The 24,581-nt window shown below is 37.6% G+C and overlaps 1 protein-coding gene across 1 annotated transcript in view; it reads left to right on the forward strand.

Moving 5' to 3' along the window:
• LOC121656682 (C-type lectin domain family 4 member F-like) overlaps positions 1 to 24,581 on the forward strand; it is a 781,688-nt gene that overhangs the window by 734,596 nt on the left and 22,511 nt on the right. Inside the window, exon 22 of the mRNA XM_042011801.1 lies at positions 5,270 to 5,374. Coding sequence (XP_041867735.1) covers positions 5,270 to 5,374 — 105 coding nt within the window. The remainder of the gene's footprint in view (positions 1 to 5,269; positions 5,375 to 24,581) is intronic.

The following is a 24,581-nucleotide window of genomic DNA, read 5'->3' on the forward strand; positions in this document are numbered from 1 at the left end:
GTGAACAACCAAGGGAATTATGGCATGTTGTGTCTCACTGAAAGATGAACAGCTGGAGCGTTTTCGAGAAATGAAAGAAAAGTTTGATTTGGATAAACATGAATTCTACAGATACCTGCAACTTAGAAGCTATTTTAGGAAAAGAGATCAGGATGGACCCCACCAAAGAAGTGAATAGTCTGGAATAAATCATAAACAAAGCAAAAAAAGAAACCAATATCAGAATCATACGTAAAATATATTAATAAAAAAAAATACATAAAAGAAACATGGGAATCAGAACTTAACATAAAAATTGCAGATGAAGATTGGTTAAATATTTGGAAAATGTATCATTCGTCCTCTAGCTCACAGATCTGGAGGGAGTTGAAAGTAAAAGACAACGCCAACAGGAAGCTCAACTCAAAGAGAAAAGAGAAGAAGAGACTGTATTTAAATTAATACAGCGATGAAGACCACAGGAAAAACTCTTGATTGACTAAGAAGATGATAGAAACAGACACAGTATACTGTAAGGACACCCCCACATCTCTGTACAGTTGGTGTTTGCAAAAAATGTCTTTTTACAAGCAGATATCAACATTTAGATGTAACTTCCCTGATGAAAAGATTTTTAAAATTTGTTGCCAGTTACATCAAATTCAGGTCTTTTATATTAAACATGATTTTTTCAGCTTATTTTTGTCTTTACTACCAAGTCTCTGCTGTAAAGTTAAAGGCATGTTCAGGTGAATATGAGAATATATTTTAAATGTGATGAGCTGCTTCTAAAAATAAGCTGCATAATCAACCGAATGTGACGTGGTGACTTGGTCTGAGTACCACAGTGGAAAAATAGGCCTTCACACATTTAACCACACTGTATTAAAGAAACCACAGCAACAGTACAACAATGTTCTTCTCACAGCTTAATTTAAAAGTGTGAAGCACTTCTGTTTACTGTCAACTGTCATGGAAAAATACACTTCTCCATTAATTCTAAGTATTCTTAAACTCTTTGAGCTTCCTTTATTTGTACTTCACGTGACTTGAAAAAGTAGCTATTGATTTGTTTTTGTACGTTTGTTTCTCTGTCAAGACTGAGACAAAGTAAAAACTGTATGTAGAAGCAAACTATCTGTACCAGGTTGAATTGCAAAGCATCTGATAATTTTTGTCTTTTGTTCAGATTGTGTCTCTTGTGTTAATCTTGTACCGTGTTGTATTTTCCAAAGTATTTTTCCTTTGTGTATTTGTTGTTTACTTTCTATTCTATGGTTTCACCAGGTTCTTAATATGATCATTAGAAAGCTTTATTGTCATTGCACATAGAAGTACAAAAAAATTATGTTGCATCTCCAAGTTGTGCTTGAAGATATAAAACAAAACAAAAAAAGTAAACAGGATTTTCAAACTTATTTTCATCTTTACTGCCAAGTCTCTGCTGTAAAGGTAAAGGCATGTCCAGGTGAATATGAGATATATTTTAAATGTGATGAGCAAATAGATATGAGCCTCCTATTGGATAATTACTGCATGGGCGATTATCTTTCAGCTGGCAACAAGTTATTTAACCCCAATTGTTGCAACGAGCAGCTTCTCATTTCTTAAACAACCATGTGGAAAGGCACCTCATGGTCATGGAAAAGATGTTAGTCTGTTTAAGAAGGTCAAATTACTGACATTCATCAAGCAGAGAAAACATCTAAGAACACTGCAGAAACTACTAAAATTGGGTTACAAACTATCTAACGCATTATTAAAAACTGGAAGGAAAGTGGAGAACCATCATCTTTGAAGAAGAAATGTGGTGAGAAAAAAAAAATTATCTTTTATTTATATGTTTCATTATTTTGTAAAAGAACCATGTAAAAACTTCAGATGAAAATGAGACTTTTCTCCACATTTTTTCTAGCGATGGACTTTAAAGGGTTAATAGTGAAAGTAAGCACATTTCCACACACACAATGCGAAGGGAACTCAAGGGATTGGGACTGAACATCTATGTAGCCATAAGAATACAGTTGTGGAAAATGCAAAAGAAAATATGCTTTTAACTCAAAACAAGCTATTTGGTTATAAACGATATTCCCTCCTTCTATATTGCATCTGATAAAGTTTCGATATATTTAAAAATCTTGATATATTGCCCAGCCCTAGCCAGGACTCATCTGGGTCAGACTGTAAAACAGTGGTTCATGGAGCATGAGACATCATTTTCACACATGGACTGACCACCACAGAGTCCGGAAAGTAACCTCATTGAGGATATTTGGGACGTGCTGGAGAAGGTCTTGCACAGTGGTCGGACTCCCCCATCATCAATACAAGATCTTGGTAAAAAAAATTTATACAACACTGGATAGAAATAAGTCTTGTGACACTGACTCCGGTCCTCGAGAGCCAGTATCCTACTGATCTAACACACCAGAATGAAATCAAATGGATCCAAGAGTTTCTTGTCAACTTCTTCACAATAACCCATTAATTTCAGTCAGGTGTGTTAGATCAGGAAAACAATGAAAACTTGCAGGATACTGGCCTTCGAGTACCGGAGTTTGACACCCCTGTTCTAGAAGCATTACATCATCACAGATGTTAGGGCAATAGGGCAGGAACTGCTGTGGTCACTGTTGCCTGGTGTCTTGAGGATGGGGGCGATAGTGATGGTTTTATCATACAAAACAGAAAAAAAGGATTACCCTGTTGTAGGTTGTCTATTAATGAGAGTTTGTGGAATCCAGCATTTCTCCCACTTAGCAGCTTGCCTCCATTTGAGATGTTAAAAAATTGGTTGTGCTATCTAGGGCTGCAGGGATTAGTCAACGTTGTCGACAATAGTCGACAATAAAAATAGTTGACAACAAATTTAGTCATCGACTATTGTTGGCAAAAGAAAACAAAACAAAAACAAAAAAAAACAAAAAACGACAGGGTGAGACATCATCTATTTTTAATTTATTTATCAATTTTTTTATATATATTAAAAAAACCTTAATAATGTTAACCTTAATATTTTCATGTTTTACTTATATCTGTGGTTGATTTAACGTCATTGAATTCAACAACAGTCAGCATCAGAGCAGACATGAAATCTCCCCCTCCCTATTCTATTGTGAACCCTGACGCTGTCAGTGATCAGCTGATCGGCTTTTCTGTCACTAGTAATCTTTTTTTGTTGTTTATTGTTCAGCTGAGAAGGAGGAATCTAGCACATCATGGTTCACACTGGGACATGTTTAACCAAAAGTACCACTGGACGAAAAGTACCAAGATACAGAGCGATCCAATGCTGCTATCTGTCCGTAACTGTCACAAATCCCCACTGCATCCCTCACGGATCCTATTTTTAGATCTCTACGGATCCAGACCTCTAAAATCCAAACACCCGGATATAAATATAAAGATAAATATAAATATAAATAATCTTATAAAGTGTTTCATTTCTGTTTATTGTCCATAAACATCTATACAGAAGCTGCCTCTAACACATTTTCACCCAAAAGTATCAATCAGCTAAAACTGTTTTACTGACTTGTTATCATCATTTCATTTTAACTTTGTAATGAGATTGTAGTTTAGCACTAACTGTCTCGTATGGCTCCGATTTACTGGATTTAATGGGTCTTTACTCACCACCAGTGTTGTGGTAGTTACTGAAAAAAAGTAATGAGTTACAGTCATTGGTTACTTCATTCAAAAAGTAACTCAATTTCTTGATTACTTACACCAAAAGTAAATTTTATGTGGTAGTTTATTGTAAAAAAAATGTGAAACTGATTATGTTAGAACATGTGTTATTGTAAAAACATAAAACTTATTATAACATGATAATTGTGGTGACAGCTCTACGCTTCCATACAATGTCAAACAGGGGTAAATACTTTAAGCAGCTTGGCCCAGTGTCAGTTGGGCTGCAGATCTACTGTTTTATGGACCAGTTGGACCAATAAATAAACTGTGTCAGCCTAAAAACTACTCGGTCCACCGGTATGCCAGATGGCCAGTCCGTCTCTGCTCATATTGCAGAGTTAACAGACAGAAAGACCAACGATCAATCAGTCAACACAAGTGCAGGAGTTTTTGTAGCTGCTGGGATCCACTGACTGAAGTGTGGTTCTGACTTCCAACCATAATTTACTAAAGTCAATTATAATCCTGTATTTTATTTCTTAATATGAGCTGTCTATATTCAATAATGTGACATTTTGTGATTCTTGGGACTTGTTTTAATTTTTATTACAAACAAACCAACAGTTCTAACAATTTAAGATACAGGTTATATACATTTATATATATATACATCAGCCTCAGTGATGGAGGAATACATGACTACTAACAATGTTCATTAATTATTTTCTTCTGTTAATTAAATTAAACAGATTTTGTGTTGTTTGTTTTTCAGTGTTCTTGAAAATAAGTGAAACAAACAACAGTAACAGGCAGCTGCAGGTCAATCTTACAGGTAAGAAAGATTTTTATCTGAATAAACAAACACTAATATCACACTTCATAATATTTACGGCAAAATTGTCATGTTTTACATTTTTAACTATGGTTGTTTTATAGATATGGAAACTAAGCTGCAGGCCAAACTTACAGGTAAGAAAGATTTTTATCTGAATAAACAAACACAAATATCACACTTCATAATATTTACGGCAAAATTGTCATGTTTTACATTTTTAACTATGGTTGTTTTATAGATATGGAAACTAAGCTGCAGGCCAAACTTACAGGTAAGAAAGATTTTTATCTGAATAAACAAACACTAATATCACATGTAGTGACTTCCACAGTCACTAGTGAGGTAAAGGATGGGTTTGGTCTATTTGTATGACACACCGTTTATGTCTAAAACAAACGCTCTTAGATCTGATGCATTTCTCCTTTTATTGATCGTCTTTCATGGTTGACAGAATTAACACACTGGGCAGGATGCAGCAGTAAACTTGTTGAACTTAACAAGTGATTGTGAATGTAACGCATTTAGACTTAACATACACACTTTGGGCTATTAAGCTCAGCGGTCAACAAAAATTACAGCTACCCAGCCCTCCTCTCTCTGGTGAAACCACCCGTGGCTGTCTGACAACTTCTTAATAGTTCATCCCGTCACCTACCACATCCACATGACCCCACCCTGCACATCACCATGACAACCAAGTAAAACAAATCATCCACCCAGTGATCATTACTCCAAACATGTTTTATGGCTCCTACATCACACTTCATAATATTTAGCTCAATATCATCATGTTTTACATTTTTAACTATGTTTGTTTTAAAGCTACAAAAACTAACTTCAGTCAGCTGCAGAGCCGTCATGAAATCCTGAGTAAAAATCACAACCAGTTAATGGATGAAATGAAGAAGCTGAAGAAGAAGATTGAAGGTGAGAGAAGACTGAAAACTAACACATAACATCACCTCTGAACATGTGACCTGAATCTACCTTTAAATTAACTTTTATTTTAAAATCAAATGAAATTAAATCAAATCTGTCATTTCAATTAAACTTTATTGAACGATTTTCTCTTGTAAACTGTCTTTATTCTTTACCATGGAAATTTGTGACAAAATTTATTTAGATTCCTTGTCTTGAAAATTGTTTTTATCGTTATTACAAACAAAGTTATTATAAATTTGATGATTAACACCATCTTTACTTTTTAAAGATAAGCAGAAGAACTTGACAGGATAACATTTATAAAATAGGATGAGCCAGATTACGATTTAGGCAGCATGACTCCAGGAACTAACTGAACCTCACTGGTGTCACTTTGGAAACAACTGATCGTTTTATTGATTAAAACTTGCTTTGTTGATCTAAAAACAGCACCACTTCTTTCTGCTCATGACTGATAAGATGTGAAGAACTTTATGGACCACTTCCCTTCACTTTGTTGTTAATCCTGAACATCATTAAGCTGCAGAACATTAAATTTGTAATGTCTGTGTTAGAAAAGAGAAAATGGAGATGGGAAATAACAAAGATGGACCTGGTTTAATATGTTTTTTTATCAGAGAATCTTTGTTATAATTGTGAAAAACCTGCCTCTGAAAAAGAAAAACAGGTTTGATTTAAAAGTTCAAATTAAGAAGAATAATTACTGGATGCCTGAAGATTCTCATTCATCCAGGTCATGACATCCAGTGTTGGTTGTCTCAAGTCAACTGGACTGTTTTAGTTCCTTCAGAACATTGTGCTCTTATCGAGGAAGAGCGTCCTCAGTTCTGATGGAGATAAGGGGAGATTTTACTGCAGTAACATGTGAAACCACTGGGTTGAGCTTGTTTCTGGGGAGGAGGCTACTGTCCTGTAGTAGACATCTACTTACCGTCTCTACTGCTTTCATGGCTGGCTGCATGTAAACAAAGTGGTCTCCAACAATGTCTAACATGGGTCAAAGCAAAGCAGTGCAGACTTTCACTGATTACATCAACTATGTGGACAAGAACATCAACATCACATGAAAAGATGTGAACAACAACAACAGCTGCCTTTCCTGGACTGTACCGTCCACATGATGGAGGACAGGGGGCTGTAGACTGGACAACCCTCATCCTTTAAACACAAGCTCAGAGTTATCAGAACGCTTCAGTACCAGCCAGAAAACATCCCCACCAATGCAGAAGCCCAGGAGGAAAGAAAAAACATCTCTTAGGATGATAGAACTTATGGATTGTTTCTACCTGGACTGGACCTTTATTAAAGCTGCAACTAGACCCAGAAACACCACCGACACAGGGAGAAAGGAAAAGAAGAAAAAGGAAAGGGAAGTGTTGTCATCCGTGATGTGACTGGAACATCTGAGAAACTCAGGAGGATTTTTAACAAACAGCAAATAGCCATGTTTGTCAAACCCAGCCACCCCGTCACACAGAAACTGACTCATCCTAAAGACCCGACTCCACACTCTTAAAAAAGCAACCTGGTGTTGCAGGTCAGTGCAGTGAGGACTGCAATGAGCTCTATATTGAGGAAAACAATCACTCAACAGATGGATGCTCAACACAGGAGAGAAACTCATCAGATCAGGACTCAGATTTTCTCCTTCATTCATTTTAAAATACAGACTTTTGAGGACCTCAGTGATAAAATCTTGGACAGAGAAGACGAGGGGTTTGAGCCGCAAGTGAAAGAGGCCATCTATGTCAAAGTAGAAAAAGCTTCAGTAAACAGAGGAGGAGGACTGAGACATCAGCTCTCCCCCACCTACAGCAGCATCTCTTCAGCCATACCAAAGACAATGAAGAGACTGACCCCCACTTAGCCTCAAGTGAAACTCCTGACAATAGGCGCATTCCGACAGAGAAGTTCTAAGAACGCAGTTCTAATAACTGTCCTAGTTCTAAGAACGGCTCTTCTCCAGGGGAACTGTTTCATGTTGCATTCGCACATGAGTTGGGGGCGGTAGCAGGACCGATGCGACGCGTACGTCTGCGACAGTGACGTGTGACTTTAGCACCACATAACAACAAAACAAAACCCGCTAAAAACAAAACAACAAGGCAAGCTAATATGGAAAACGAAGAGATCGTAGTGTTCATGCTCTGCTTGATGGAGATGTTACTGATGGACGATACAATCAGGTGTCTCACGTCGAGGCTGGAAGCCTCCTGAAAGTCAGAAGATGAAGAATCCAGCGGCAGGAGATACGCCGCAGACAGAGGAGACAACGTGTAAGTTTAACTTATTAAACACGCACCGATTGTATACGTGTCTTATGAGTAAATATTTCAGACGGCGGGTTTATTGTAACTCGTGTTCTGTGTTTCAGACGTTGCTGCAGCTCATTGAACTCCTCACCGTTCGGCTGGTCCGGAGCAAAGCTGATAACTAGTGGGAAAAGGTTGTTCTCAATTTTACCGATGAGCAGTGGATAGAGAATTTCTGTATGTCCAGGGAGACATTTCAATACATCTGTGGCCACCTGAAGCTGCACTGGAGAGGATGGACACAACCACCTGCTGCAGATACTGAAGGAGATGAAGAACAGCCTGGATGCTTTACCTGCTGCCTTCCAGCTAATCACAACACACCTCTTCATAATAAGTTTCATGTTCTGGAAGTTCGACAGACAGAACATACATGTATACATGATGTACACATTTAAAGAGAAAATGTTCCATAGAAAATGCATCATTTCATTTTTTTTTTTTTTTTTTGTGTGTGTTATGTGCAAAATAAAGATCTCATCATCTGCTATTAAGCTTTGTGTGTTTTATGGAATCATCAGTAGAAAGGTGAAGGAGAAATCCATCACTGAAGGGTTGGTTGTGACTGAGTTATGGTTTAGAATTATGAGGACATAGTCACACAGATTTAGCATAGATGAAGGTAAAAATATAAAAAGGGTGGTGAAATGTTTACAGGTGTGTAATTTGTGTCCACAAGTATTTGATGCCAGATGTTGGTTAAACATGATAAACTTCGTTCTGTGACATGGAGCATATTGTAAAGTTGATAAACTAACGTAATTTACACCCAGGGATAAGACTTAAAATGTAGCGACCAAAGATGGATTATTTAATATTTCATAGCTGTGATAAGTTAATAACTACTCAATATTTTTATTAGCTAATATTTTATAGATGTGGCCAAAGCACATCTAACAAACACAAACTGAATACTTCAGACTCTTTACAAAGTCATTTACTTTTTTTTATAATAAATACAGCAGAGCAAAAATCACGTATACATGTGTGTATATGGTGCATATCATACTGGCTTTTCCTGTCGCACGCAGGAGTCATTTGCTGCGGCGTTGACCGAGTAAACATGTTGGTGGTACAAGCTGTCCAATTTACTGTTTGTTCGGTTCGTCCCATTCCGGTTGTCGTGGTCCTTAATTTATTTGTAGTCTTGTGTGAGTTTTCTACGTGCGCTGCTTCGCGTTATCCCGTGTTCTCTGACTGAGAGCTGATCGTCAGGAATATTTTTATATTTCGCTGCGAACCTTCAAAACCTCTCTGAAAATCCTCTGTGGCGTAGACGGTCAGAAGAGCTTCGACCTCCTCGTTGGTCCATTTATCGCATGCTCTGTTGTTGTTTTTGTCCGTATGTGCAACCGTGTTTTTTAAATGTGGCAGGGACACAAAATGCGGAAATCTGGCAAGGGGCGTAGCTACCAGTCACGAAACACCTACGTCATGAGGGTTCCTATAGAACCCCGCTCAGACCCTGCCTCGGAGCAGGAGCTAAAATGGTTATAGGAACTGAGGGCTTTGGTCCCTAGTTCCTATATGTCGGAATGCGCGAAAAAACGGCCTGGTTCCTGAAAAGGTTATAGGAACTGCAAAAGGTTCCTACAGTCGGAAAGAGCCTAATAGTTGCTATTAATGACACCTCAGCTTGTAGACTCACTACTTCAGTAAAACTTTCTCCATCAGAACTGAAGAAGCTCTTCTGGATGAGAGCAAAATGTTTTCATGAAACTAAACCATGTCCAGCTGACTTGACCCAACCTACGTTGGATACGATGACTGAATACTACGACAATACTTCCTGAAAAGGAGAAACAGGGAAACAGATCATACTTCAGTGGGTTTCTGGAGTCATTTTAAGAAGAACTAAAGATTGAAAATGAAACTTAATGGAGCATGTTAAAATGTAGAGCATCGTCTTCATTTGCATTACATTACACTGCATTAAATCACATTTCACTGAGACAAAGTGGATAAAAACACACTGAACTACAATACGAGTCACGTTTTCACATTTGCTGGTTAGTTTTTGAATTCATGTGAATTTACTGTGATGTATCGTTGGCAGCAACTTAAAACTAACATCTGATTTAATTTTTCCTCCATGAATATTTCTGTGAAGGACCAATATATATAAATGAGAAACTTGAAGTATTTATGGAGTAAACATCCTAAAAGTATTATTGATTTAACAATAAATAACATAAAATCTGGTTTTGAAATACTTGTTTGATATTCAGAGAAATGCTGTCCTGTTGGATGGATAAGATTTGGAAACAGTTGTTACTTTAAATCCACTGACTTTATAAACTGGTCAGAAAGCAGGAAAGCCTGTCAGGAAAGAGGAGCTGATCTGGTGATCATAAACAGCAAAGAGGAACAGGTGGGTGTGTGTTTGATTTTTTATGTCTGTGTGATCTTTGATGTAACTGATCTGGTACTTTAGTCTTGATCTTTTGTCAGTCTGCTTCCTGTCCTGATGGATTTCACTTTAAATGGTTTTCAAGTCCTAAAATCAGGATCAGCTGATCAATTAGATCCATTTACTTGATTTACTTCATGAACTCATTTCAAAATGTAAATATTTTCATATTTCAGAACTTTATGGTTTTGTTTTGACTCAGTTCTGCTACATTTGTTAAAAAAAGAATAATTGTTAAACATGTAGTAAAAATGTGATTTATTTACCAGAACAAAGACCAGATCAGTATGAGTGAAAAAATGTTGCTGAATGAATCATAAACATTAAAAATTATTTTCAAGAACAACAAAATCAGTGAAAAATGTTTTCTGATCAAAGGAAACTACAGGAAACTAAAGTCAGTAGTTTTAATGAAATTTTAACATTTGTTTTAACAAAGACTGAAAATTATTCATTAACATTTTTTTGCTTTTGGTTTTTGCAGAATGGAAGAATTAAAAAGTCTGTTTTTCTTTCAGATATTGTCACAGTTATAATAATAACTGAATAATGTTTTGTTTTATTCTACATTTTCTTTGTCTGTCCAGGAATTTGTCAGTAAACTGAGTTCATGGTTCTGGATCGGTCTTCAAAGGACAGGACATGGATGGAAATGGGTGGACGGATCTCCACTGACAGAAACGTAAGAAATTCTTTACAATGTTAATTAATATCACTGTTTAGAGCCATAAAATCTAAAATGTAGAATCTTACAATTTTCTCCTGATAAATATGAAAAAATCAGGAGATAATTTTAATTTGTTTCAACAAGTATCTCTTTGAATGAACAACTTGAACTTTGTTCACTAAAAACTTCCTGCAAGCCGACTGAAAAACTACAACAAAACATGTTTACAACTGACAAAGTATTTTACTACATTTAATGGCTGAAAAGGTTTTTCTAGTGTCTGATGGTTCACAGTGAAAAGTCATGGAGGAGGACAGACTGATCAGAAATAAAACCACCAACAAGCTTAAAACCAGGAAGCAGATCAGCAGAGGAAACATTTCTGGAGGATTGAGCAGCTTTTACAGAATTTAATGAATAAATAGAGACAATGTTGGACTTTATCAAGAGTCCATAAATGATCTATAATCAGTCCAGACCCATAATCCTGTGTGTTGTCACATGTGTGTACGTTCTATAAGATGATGAGAAAAGAAACACAGAAAACATCTGAAACTTATAAAGAGGAAATTTATCTGAATGTGGAAATAATCCTGAATTTCAGTCCAGTTGAATGTGATGTTTTATTTCTCCAACAGGTTCTGGGAAGATGGAGAGCAGAACATATACAGCCGTTACAGAGTGTATAACAATTATGAAGGGAAATGGAGAACAGCATATCACAGTGATACCGCTAACTGGATCTGTGAGAGAAATTCTTCCATCTCTCAGTGATATAAATGTGTTTGCAGTGATTAAATTGTCAAATTTGACACAAAAAAATATTAAGAAAAGTTTTCTTTGTTGTAAATTTCAGATGTCGTGTGTCACTCATAATCTACATATATCGTCCCTCTGTAGTCTAATATATAGACAGAGTAGTGAAGGTGGAAGTCATCCATACAACAACAACAACATATAAACTTTGTTCCACTCATTTATTGTAAAACAAGGAAAACTGCAGCCTCTCTTTACTTTGTTTACTTGCTTGATTTGTGATGTTTTTCTTGCTAAATCTACAGTCAGTATCATCTTTAATTTATCTGGCACACATGAAGGTAGCAGCTGAAGATTTTAACAAGAAGAAAAATCCTCAATCTTAGTTGTTTTAATCTGGATTGTGTGAATAACTGCAGACTGATCAATGGAGGAGAACTTTCCTCCTTCTGATAAATGTAAACAGAAGTGTGTTACGTTTCTTTTACAAACAGCAGGATGTACTGGAGAATGACGTTAGTGGATGCTTCTATGGGCCACAACTAATGTCTACTTTTTACATGTACAGTAGTAGCGGTTTAAAAGTTCCCATCCAAGCTGAAAGCCAGCCGAATACCAGCCCAGTTCCATTCCAGTTCCAGCCAGCTGCCTTCCAACTTCCAGCCGCCAGAGAGGCCCCCTCCTTCTCCTGGGAGTGTCGATGTTTTAATCAAACTCCACCCATTCCTTGTAATATAGGGTAGACCCAGAAGATGGCGCTTCTCTCACAGACTTCTCATCGCCCGTAGTCTGTCAGATTTTATCTGAATTTACACTGACCGGCAGAGGCGCCACTCAAAGCACCTCTGATGGCCAGTCACAATTCATAAAAATGCATAAAACTTAATACATAATCATCGTTTGACGTGGAATGTGAAATTGTAACATGCTTGTGCGCTGCCAATTGTTTTATTCAGAAATGAATGCTAGTAGGTTAATAAAACCTTTCAAATACTGGATCACAGCCCCTAGCTCTATTCTCAATAGGATGTATTTATCATACTGATTAATCTTTTAATATTAGCATTATTAACATAGACAAATCAGATTTGGATCAAGCAACACAGAATGTGTTTGAGGTAGCTAGCAAGGGTTATTTTATTCTCATATTATTTATTTCACCTCCATAAGAAGACAGGGCGACAGATAAAAGCCCCACGCAGGATCGGAGATAATTTCTTCCACTTCAATGTGTCTAATCGCGGGGGGACATCCAACACTCGCTGTGCTGCGACTTCCTGCTCGCCAGGAATCCCGATTACGTCACCCCTCCAGGTGGGCTATTCCCCGACACGCTCTGATTACCATTCCAAAAGGTACTGTATGCAGCCCCCAACTTGAACATGCGCCTTCTTCAACATTCGCACTTGCTCCAGAAAATTACCATCTCTTAGGCTCCTCCACCACCACTTTGACTGTGGATTGATACGTAAATGAGCCGCAATGAGGCAGCTGAACAAGTGACCCAGTTTTGTGATTGTTGCACATTGGGTAAGAGTGGTCAAACGAGTCCAGTTTGTGTTGTCATGCTACCAGAAATTCAGTAGGCTAGTCGGTCCTAATGCAGTGAATTTCCATGTTAATGTTGCCAAATTCAATAGCATAGCAAGAGATGAAAAAAGAAACAACGATATTTCTTCAACATGTTAACCAAAATATTTACCTCTTAAAGCATAAACCAAGTATTTACAACAAGCAGTGTGCTTTTTAACGTTAACGTGTGCCATAGCCTACTGCACCGCTGTTCCTCCTTCCAAGTCTTCTTTTTTATTATATTGTTGTTTTATCATCTGAATATACTACAACAACACAGAGAAAATATATGAAAGTTTATTTTACGCTGGTATTTGCGCAGCAGAGTTTTCTGCCGCCGGATTTAGGCTATAATAATGGAAAAGAAGCGGTGCAGCATGGCAATGATGCGTTAATGGCTCGGGTCGCGGGTTAAACATCAGTCTGGTTCGGATTTAAATGGAATAAATACATTGGTGACGAGTCGGGTTCGGGAGTCATTCTAACGGGTTAGGGCAGGTATGCGTAGCAAAACAGAACCGTGCAGGACTCTGCTCTAAGCAGTTCGGACTTGGTTGACCTGGAACCATTTGACAATAAAATCTGGAGCCATCCTGCAACGCGCTCGCTTAGGCGTCCAGTTAAACCGTGTTTATTCAACCAGTCCCTACTTCATTGCATTCATTCTTTCCTCATAGCCTACGTGCACATTTTTTTTCAAGATTGTTTATGTCAGTTTTGTTTTGGAAAATGAAAAAGGAGTCTTTGCGCAGAACTTATAACATTATTCTAATCTTGCCACTTGCCTATTTTATTATTGTGTATTTTTGTAATAACATGTAAATTCACTGCATAGGAACCAACTAGTCTACTGAATTTTGTGTGACAACACTAACAGAACTGTTTTGACAATGCAACAATTACAAAACTGCGGCTCATTTACTTATCAATCCATAGTCAAAGTGGTGGTGGAGGAGCCTTGGAGATGGTAATTTTATGGAGCAAGTGCGAATGTTGAGGAATTTAGCTTGTTGAAGTTGTGGGCTGCATATATGCAGCCCACAACTTGGTATACCTTTCAGAATGATAATAAACAGAACAAGACACACCAAACCAGGAGCTAAGACCACGAAGTTCAGCATCATGCTTATCTATCTTTGGCGTTTTTACACCAACATTTTTATACACTGGATAATGATAATAATTATCGATTAAAGTCACGGATAAAACTGCTGTTGTTAAAACACACCCATCTCTTACAAAATCTAAAATGTAAAACAAAAAAAACAACAAACAAAAAATCTGGATCACTGTAGAAATATCTTTATTCATTGCTGATCATCTGGCCATTGAAGCGTTTTTATTTGGAATTGGGAACAAATATTTTCCACCCTGTTATATTCTGTTCCACTCTGTTATGTTCCATTCCACCCTGTTAGTAAGGTGTTTTTTAATTTTTTTATTTTTTTACTAAAAACATTGAGGACTGTGAACCTTGTTGCACCATATTAGGAAGTGAGGAACATTAAATTGATTTTGCTTTTCTGTTCCCAGGTCAAAAGGAATGTAATTATCTCTCATTTGAAATACTTGATTATGCTTTCCTTCTTGCCTTTGTGGAAACAGAAACGTGATAATCTCTCACTTGAAAGCAAGCTGGGCGTACAATAGTGTGATGACGATGAAAACTCACATGACCAATGCTCAATAAAGGGTACATGAAAATGTGAGAAATGGTCAAAAGCACAAATACCGTTTGTGGTGAGTGAAACTATACAGCACAGTCCACAAGGCTCTTTTCAAGCACACTCCTCCCCCCAAGGAGTATGCTTGAACAGCTAACGGCAGGTAATGGCTGTGTTTACAAATGTAAAGGTGCTAATTGTTGGCCATTGAATTGTTAATTTCAAACCGGGCAGCCTTTTGGTTGTACTCTGGGCATGGTAGAGGGGTAAGAAATCTCTGGGTTTCCTAGTGTTAAACACTGGAAGCGTCGCCAGCGGTCTTTTGATGACCGCCAGTCATGCTATCATGCTTATAGTGTATTAAAAACTAAACGGCTGAACCTGGTATTTTAGGACTTTTATTATATAGTTGTTGTCTATTGTTTTACCTGCTTACTTGTTTGGAAAAGTAAACACATCAATATTTACGAGCAGTTTAGCACGTCTAAACTTCCACAGAGCCGCTCAGGGAGACTCTTTCTCAGCCAAACTGTCGTATATCACGGCTATGGAGTTGTAATAAATGGCCGCCCTACTCTGCTTCTGATTGGCTGTAAGATCACAAACCCTGTGTGATGATAGGCTGCTGGTTCCTGTCGTTCCTACCAGCCTTTGCGCATGTGCTTGCTTCAGACAGCAGGCAGGCGGCTGTCCCACCGCTGAGACACAGTTGTATGACGTTTTATCACGTTTTTACGGAAGCGTCCAGCTGCCACAGCCATGAAAAAAAATATCGAAGCAGTTTCTCGTTAAAACGAGATAGATTCTCGTTATAACGAGATATAAATCACGTTTTAACGAGATGTATTTATCTCGTTATAACGAGAATCTTTCTCGTTATAACGAGATAAGTTAAAAATGTATTTATCTCGTTATAACGTGATAAGTTTATTTTAAGAACATAGCCTGTACTGTATGCAGATGTTGTTACGACCTATATTGGAGCAAAATACATTTCATGGAAAATATACTCATCAAGCAGAAACTTTTCAGTTCTTTTTGACAATGATTAATTGTTCTACTCTGGTTTATTGCTGTACAGAAATGTGGGACAGTTATGAGAAACACGTAGGTCACCTGCCTGCGCACAGTGAGACGGTGCGTGTGTGTGTCTGAATTGCCACAGAGCAGGCATCCCCAACTTGGGACCTCTTGAGCCAGTGTCCTGCAGGTTTTCAGTATGTCCATACTGCAGCACACCTGACTCAAATAATGGGTCGTTAACAGGCTGGTGCAGACCTTATTCTTGCACACAAGACCGTTATAAGCAACACGGTGCGTCACCTGCCTGCACGCAGTGAGACGGTGCGTGCATGTGTCTGAGTGACAATAGGGTGTGCGCGCTGCTTTCAGTTAATAATATGTTGTCTCCTGACAATAAAAATGAAAATTATAAAGGCTTTATGCACCGCTGGGACTGGGAGAAATAAGTTGCCGACATAAAGACGTGGTCCTGTCTACTTAAAGGGTGCAACGTCAACAAGTCTCCTCCAAGCTTCATCAAATCTCTCCAATGAAGTAAAACTTAATCCCATGTAGTAAATTAGGAATTTCTCTGGAAATAATAAACCACACTGAAAACCTTCAGGACACTGGCTCAAGAGGTCCCAGGTTGGGGATGCCTGCTCTGTGGCAATTCAGACACACACAGGCACGCACCGTGTCACTGTGCGCAGGCAGGTGACCTACGTGTTTCTCATAACTGTCCCACATTTCTGTACAGCAATAAACCAGAGTAGAACAATTAATCATTGTCACAAAGAACTGAAAAGTTTCTGCTTGATGAGTATATTTTCCATGAAATGTATTTTGCTCCAATATAGGTCGTAACAACATCTGCATACAGTACAGGCTATGTTCTTATAATAAACTTATCACGTTATAACGAGATAAATACATTTTTAACTTATCTCGTTATAACGAGAAAGATTCTCGTTATAACGAGATAAATACATCTAGTTAAAACGTGATTTATATCTCGTTATAACGAGAATCTATCTCGTTATAACGAGAAACTGCTTCGATATTTTTTTCATGGCTGTGGCAGCTGGACGCTTCCGTACGTTTTATCACTAGATCGCTATGAATAAAATCCAGGGACACTTCATTTCACAGTATAAACCATTTATTTACTTATCTACTTAGGATAATAGCACTTTGAGGCCTAATTCAGAATATAGGTTGGGCTGGGTCCGGACTTTTGTGATCCCTGCTTTACACATTATCAGTATTATGTTATTTTTACCTGCCGATATTACGTTATGATTTTGTCAATATTCAGTTATGCAGCAGCTGTATCAACCCCCACTGTGAATAACTTACGTTGCAGTCAAATGACCGCTGGCAGCGCTCCTCGGGATGTTTAGAAAGCTCGCTGCTAGTGACATTCACCACTTAGCCGACTTGAGGAGGTTGTGCTTTGCCTCATAACACCATTAGCTACACATGTCGGCTTTTTTGATACATTTATTTGACGCCATTTTCAAATCAAATCATTTTTTAAATGTTGGCAAAAATGCAACAAATGAGCGACACAGCTCATTATAAACTGTTTAGAGAGCAGCAAGATCAAATCACTGCTCCTCCCCGTGGACAAAAGAGGGATTGCAGCTGTTTTTTTACTTGGGCTGCTTAGGGGCAGAGCCTCGCTGACGACGTCATTGCGGGGGATTACATTACCCCCACAGACCTGTGAAGGATCGGCCAAGGATCAGTCAAGGACCAGTTAAGGACCAGTCAAGAACCAGTCAAGGACCCATCATGGAAACAGGGGAACTTTTAAACCGCTACTACTGTAGTACAATTGTAAGGATTGTGTTTTTATACTGAGATGGAAAAAGTAAAGATACTGAGCTCTGGACAAATGAGAATTTGTGTTCTACAAATTTAACTAAACACTGAAAAACAACATATTATGTTGGATAGAAAAAAAAAAGTTCAACTTGTCATCCAGGCACTAATATGTGGACATTTCTAAAAGTCCCCCAGTTACAAAACAATCTTACTTTTTGTTAAATGTTTTTATTTCTTATCAGTATTTGATCCTTTTTACTCATTCTAGACATGCTGTGTATGTTGCATTGCTAAACCTGAAATTAAATCCTATATCTTAAGCCTCTACTTCTGCAACCTCACAGACCTTGCAGTGCTTGTTTAGCTTCTATCAGAACGTCAGTGGGATTCACTGTTTTCATGAACCCTGTGAAATGTGGACTGAAGGCATGACTGGTGAAACTTGCACTGAGATCTAAACAGCTTTCAAATAAATGTCTGTTTTCATGATTTTTTTTTTATCTTTTTCAGTCAAATGAAACTTATTTTTCCAACATGTGTGTCAGTTTCTACTTTATGTTGTTAGACAGATTCTATTGTACTGGTTAATTATCCAAGGCCATGATTATGTTTCAGTGAGGAAACGTTTTAGTATAATTATAAAGATGTTTGATTAATTAAAAATACAGAAATAAAACTTTTACTTTTTACTTAAAACCATTTAACTGCACTTCTGATGTTCCTGAACGTGACAGCAAGCAGCTCAAACATTGCTGATTATTTTTTTAAAGAAGTGAAGACACAAGTGTGAACATCATGTTTTTTTGTCAGGAAAACTGTTTCATGCTTCTCGTGTAAAATTCAAATCAAAATAAACTGAAACGTGAAAGAAGCCTCTGATCATTTTTTCACAATGTAAATATCCACTGCTGTTAAACTAAAAACTAAACATTCTGGGTTTGTTTTTATCCGTACAGTCGCATTTATGAAGCAAACTCATTGTTACAATTCATGTTTTGGAGAGGAAACAAATGCAGGACAGAGCAGACAGGTGGAAGCCAGATGAAGGTGCAGGCAGCTTTAATACACAAAACCAAAGATGCTGACAAAGCAGCACAAAACCCGACCTCATGAACTTCTCCAAAGATCTGATGCTCTGACTTTTCAAATGATGCGACGATCTGTGTTAAAAAGTCTAATTAAAAGAAAATAATAATTTTCCATAATTCAAACACATTATTTTGATTGTCTGCTGGTAAATAGTGACGGGTGCCAGGGTAAAAACCTGACCCTGGCAAATTTAAACCTCAATATTACAACCAGCTCTGATTCACTACAAACAACTTGATACCATAAGTAGAACATCATCCCTACAAACTGGGACTAAAGAACACAACTAAGCCAGCAGCAAACAGACAGCACACATACACACAATAATCAGTAGAAAATGTGTTTATAAATCCAGATATTCAGGATGAAAGTGAATCTATATGACTGATTAACTCCACCCCTGATTCAATGTTTCAGGCTTTTGAAGTAGAAAGTTCTAGTGGTAGAGACTTTCTGAAACTGTGCTGAAGGAATTCTGCAGTCAAAGAGAGGTTTAGTGTTTATGTCCAAACTTTGAAAGCTGTTAGACCAGGGTCTAAAGTTCTGGTCCTTGAGAGCCACTGACCTGCAGGTTTTAGATGTTATGGCTCATTGTGTAGAACTTGCGAAGATGTTGGATCCATTTAATTTTTTATTTTTATTTTTTTTTAACACTGTCCTGTCCAGCATCCTCACATACAGAACGGTAGTCTGTGTGCCATATTTTGCTTGACAGATTTACTCTATCAAGGGAGACATGTTATGTACATGGCTGCCCTTGATATTTTTTATTATTTTTATTGTAATCATATATTTTTTAGTCTTTATATGTCAGTGCCAAACCTGACAGGGAGATAGAGGAAGACGAAAAAAAAGGAGAAAAGGACAGGATAAAAAATGTGGAAATAACAGTTGTCTACGCTGCCTAAAACACACCACAAAAAAACAATGTAGACTACCACAGTACTACATGATACATAAAGAAAAATAGGATAATGATATGAAAAAGTACAGTAGTCATCAAACGTACCTGCAGAGAAACGTACCAACACACAAACATCAGCAACATCTAGTCAGAAGCGGATGGAGAGACGAGGACGTTGTGGGGCCATGCAACAAGGAAGAAATGTGTGCTTGCAAGGGGCCGTGATCACGCCGCACCCCGAAGCATCAGCGGGGGACGGGGGAGCCCGAGGCCCCAAAAGCCCATCAGGTCCACAGAGCACCAAAGCCAGGACGGCCAAAGCAGACAGAGCAGCAGCCCACTCAGACCACAGCAGAGGGACCCCCAGACCAGAGTCCCCCGTCGTGGCAGGGCAGGGGCACCGGGCAGCACAGGTTGACGGTGAGCAGGCCCACAGAGAGCAGGCACCCCACACACCCAAGGGCCGACCATTCCCCCCATCAGAGCCCTACCCAGGAACCCAATGGGGCCCGACCGCCCCAGGAAAAACCACCGCCGACCGTGCCAACCCAACACTAGGGCTAGGCACCCCAGGGACAAGAACATGTCCGCAAGACATGTCTCCAGGATGAAAATACATGGTAGGAGTTCCAGAGGTGAGAGTGAGCCAACAAACTACACACTAACAATCACACTGCTAGTAACAGGCAAGGTAACGGGGACATGGACGGACTGAATCACTTCCTGCTGTGTGATATCGTGTGTGGTGCATGATGAGGTTTAAATACGTCAGGCTTTTTATTTGTAAAGATGTTTATGTCTTGTCCCTTTTTAACCTTCATCTACATTTACTATGTGTAGTTGCTCATGCTGCTCAACTCAGTTTTAAGTTAAATCAACTTCTTTCATGTTTTCTTTCACCAAATGTAGACTCTTTTAAATCCAGGATCAAAACATGTTCTTATGTCCTTATGCATGAAATCTGCTCTGTATCTTTTAACTTTTCTAGACCACTGCTTGCTTTTATTGTTTTAATTTTAATTATATTTTATATATTTTATCATGATTTTTGCAGATTTTTAATTATGTGTTAATGTGGTTTTAAATGTTTCTGCATTTTCTACTTTTTTCTGTTCTCTAAAGCACATTGAATTGCTTTTATATGTGCAACACAAATAAAATTGCCTTGCCCTGTCTGGGCCTCAAGAAGGGGAAGTCAGCAGTTTATCTGAACCATTTCCTGTGTCAGAAGCTCTTCCTTCAACTATTAAATCTGCAAATCAGCCATTAACAAAGATTTCTAGATGTACTGTGTTGAAATACTGAGTAAAGTTTATTTAGTGCATTGCTCCAATCACGAAATTTGAAATTTTCAAGCAACCTTTTGTATTTATGTATTTCTACAGTCCCAGTTAGGAGTTTGGACAAATCAACTGTTTCAAAGTTAATACTGATGTGGATCTATTTTTTAAAATGACATCATGGACTGTACTGCCACTTCCTCGATATTAATAGCTGAAAGTTGCACAACACCAAAAGAAAAGAACAGACATTGAAGTCGGACCAGTTATTTGTCAGCAAGATGTCTGCAGAACTTCACCCTGAGCCAGATCTGAGAGTTCAATACAGGACAAGGATCCATGAAGATGAAGGAGGCAGAGAGCAAAGCGAGGTGGAGATGTTAGACGATGAAGAGCAGCACTCTGATCTCGGCTTACAAAGACCTGGTAAGCAGGAAATATTGAAAATAGCTCAACATGAAGTTAAAAAACAATGTGGTACACGTTTGTGTTTTTAAATATTTAAACTTAATCAGTCAACTACTTAATTTATCATCCGTTTTAGTTCCTGTAACTTCAGCCAAAACAAGGCAAACTTATACAAATCATCACTTCAAATATTCATTATTCAGTTCAGCGTAGAAAACACAGTCTCATAAAAATTCATTAAAAAAAGAAATAATAGTTTCTCTGTGTGTTTTGATTCTGTAGAAAACAAGAACCAGAAGAACCTTCAAGCTGTGAATAGAAGCCATGTTACAGTTTTCAAGGTGTTCCTGGGAGTGATGTATCTTCTGATTCTGGCTGGAGTCATAATACGCTGTGAGGACTTGTATTTTTATACTTTGAATGTATAGATAGAGTTACTTAGAATAACCTCAGAGTCTCTCACCAGTCATGTATAAAGCAACGGGCGACCACCAGATGTTACAAAGACGGTAAGGAAAGCACGGACAGTTAATCGAGATGTATGATAGTGATTTTTTTTCTTCACAAGTTTAAATGTAATTATGGCTATTTAAAGAGAATGAGTATTTTAAATTTTTCAGACTCATTTCAGGCTAATTTACTTTAATATGTGAGTCCACAGGGGCAGGAATCAATCTGCATTTTTCACATATCCCTTTTGTTGTGTACTCAGTTACCATTCCACATAGCCAGAGGGCGGTATTGGCTTATGTTGTACCGTTGAAGGAGAAGTGTGGAAGAATAAAAAATATACAGTGAAGCTTATGAGGAAGTCTGCCTCTTGATTCGAATGCTGCTAACGTTCCACTAACTACACAAGGATACAACAAATTGGCGACAAGGATGGGATGTGTTGTAGCCCCTTCCTGCATTGTTCTCACCATCCGCCGAACAACCGCTGATTCCGTTCGACATGTGGATGAAAATGTTGAGAGGGGGCTGTTGCGAAAATAGTAGTCTGGTCCAGACCATGGTCCGGACCACTGTAATGAGTGGTCCCTGCCACTAGGAGACATTTAAATCAGTGGCAGCTACATTCTATACATTTCAGATACCAGTTTAATAAAGTTTAATTTTTTATTATTTTTCTTTTTTTTTTTTTTTTTATACATTTTTTATGGAAGAACAAAATTCATCGTAAATAAAGACATTTGGTAAAATATGAAAAAATAAGTATTAGGCATTAGATTTTGAGTCATTGGTACCAATAAATTATTTGTTAAAAGCAATTTTTTTTTTTTTTTACAAATTTTCACACAACCTTTCTCCCCATGCTTCCACTTTATGAAATAATAGAGTGATAAACATTAATAGAAAACCAATATTTAAACAGAATTGATATGAAAAAGGCATTGTCTTTGTAATGGACTTTCTGGACATAAACGGAAAAATTTTATCAACATTTTTCCGCTAAATTTATTTTTTATTTTCCTAAAATAGAATTCATTAAGGTTTGCAAACCATTTCTGTACCCCTGCTTATTGTCTTACACAATGGTTTGCAATACTCGCCTTTGAAACCAAGTTTAACAAAAATTGCCGTCTGGGGACTTCATTTTTTTAAATTGATTACTACATTGTTTAAATCTAAGATATTCCATAATTATGATCGACACATCAGACACATAGCAGATTTTAAACTTTTCTCAATGATAAAGCCCAGTCTTCCTTCCTAGCTTCTGCAATCAGACTTTGCAACTCCTCTACCTCTGTCACAACTGTCTATTATTTCAGACCTGGTCTAATTCCATCAGTCACGTTTTGCACTCACCCATCACATTGCAGTTATGTATCTTTGCATACGTTGTGCTCCCACCATAACGTGGCACAAAATCAGTAGCTAGACTCTTCTCCTCTGTTGTCCGATCTACCAAACTCCATCCAATCCTCAGAGCCCTTATTCATTTTTAAAAGCAAGCTAAGGACTCAGTTGTTTTCCGGAGCATTTCCACACTTAGCTTAACTCTTCTACTCAACAGAATGCGTTAGAAAGATTTGTCCAGCTCTTTGGTTCAACCAAGTACTGAATAAGCTGTGTGCACTTATGCCCAAGTTGATATTGTTTGATGAAATCGTGATCTTGTATTTAAACAAAATAACTTACAAAAAACTATTTAAAACTAAAAAGAAAATATAAATTATATGCACTGTCTCTAGCACTACATGACAGCACCTGGGTCCAACTGGACTCACAGCAGTCTGACTACCACTTAATGATGACGTTCCATCTTGTTTGAATTCTTGTGCTGTTCTTACTCTCAAATGTAAGTCCCTTAGGACTTGACTTTGGGTCTTATAGGCCATTGTATAAAAGTGAAAATTTGTAAAAAAAAAAAAAAAAAAAATGTCTTTTTCATGTATGATGAATTTTGTTCTTTCTTAAAAAATGTAAAAAAAAAAAGAAAAATAATAATAAAATTAGCCTTTCTTATATTGGTATCTGAAATGTATAGTATGTAGCTACCACTAATTTAAATGTTTCCTAGTGGCAGGGACCACTCATGACAGTGGTCCGGACCATAGTCTGGACCAGACCACTATTTTCGCAACAAACCCTACTGAAAATGTTCGACAATTAACTGCTTGCTATCTATTGCTAACTAAGAGAATACACCTTCTTCTCTTCAGTTCACCACTCCTTCTCTAGAATAGATTATATATTAAATAGTAACTCACTAATGGGCGACATTTCAGAGACTCAGATACATCCAATCAGCATTAGCGATCACGCACCAGTTTCATTCACTCTGAGAAACAAAAATAATAAACCGATTGGTAAAAGCTGGAGATTTAACACCTCTTTATTGAAAGATCCTGAGTTTATTGATTATTTTAAAAAAGAATGGTCAATTTATATAGAAAAAAATGACATGCCTGAAACTTCAGCGTGCCTCCTTTGGGAAGCAGGAAAAGCAGTAATGCGAGGGAAAATAATTTCCTTCTCCTCACATAAGAAGAAGAAGGAAACAGCAAGAGTTTTAGAATTAGAACTCAGGATTAAATCATTGGAGGAGGCTTACCGCATTTCCCCCGAAGAGCACACAATGAATAATATAAGGAAAACTAAATTGCAGCTTAAAGAAATTATAGATAAAAAAACACAGTTTTTAGTGCAAAGACTTCGCTTGGAGAACTTTGAACATAGTAACAAATCTGGAAAGTTTTTAGCAAATCAACTAAAAACAAACAAGGAGAAAACAACAATCTCCTCTGTTAAAGATCAAGACGGAAACATCAGCCATGACTCAGACAAGATAAAT

Source organism: Melanotaenia boesemani, chromosome 17, assembly GCF_017639745.1.
Source record: "Melanotaenia boesemani isolate fMelBoe1 chromosome 17, fMelBoe1.pri, whole genome shotgun sequence".
Taxonomy (NCBI): Eukaryota; Metazoa; Chordata; class Actinopteri; order Atheriniformes; family Melanotaeniidae; genus Melanotaenia; species Melanotaenia boesemani.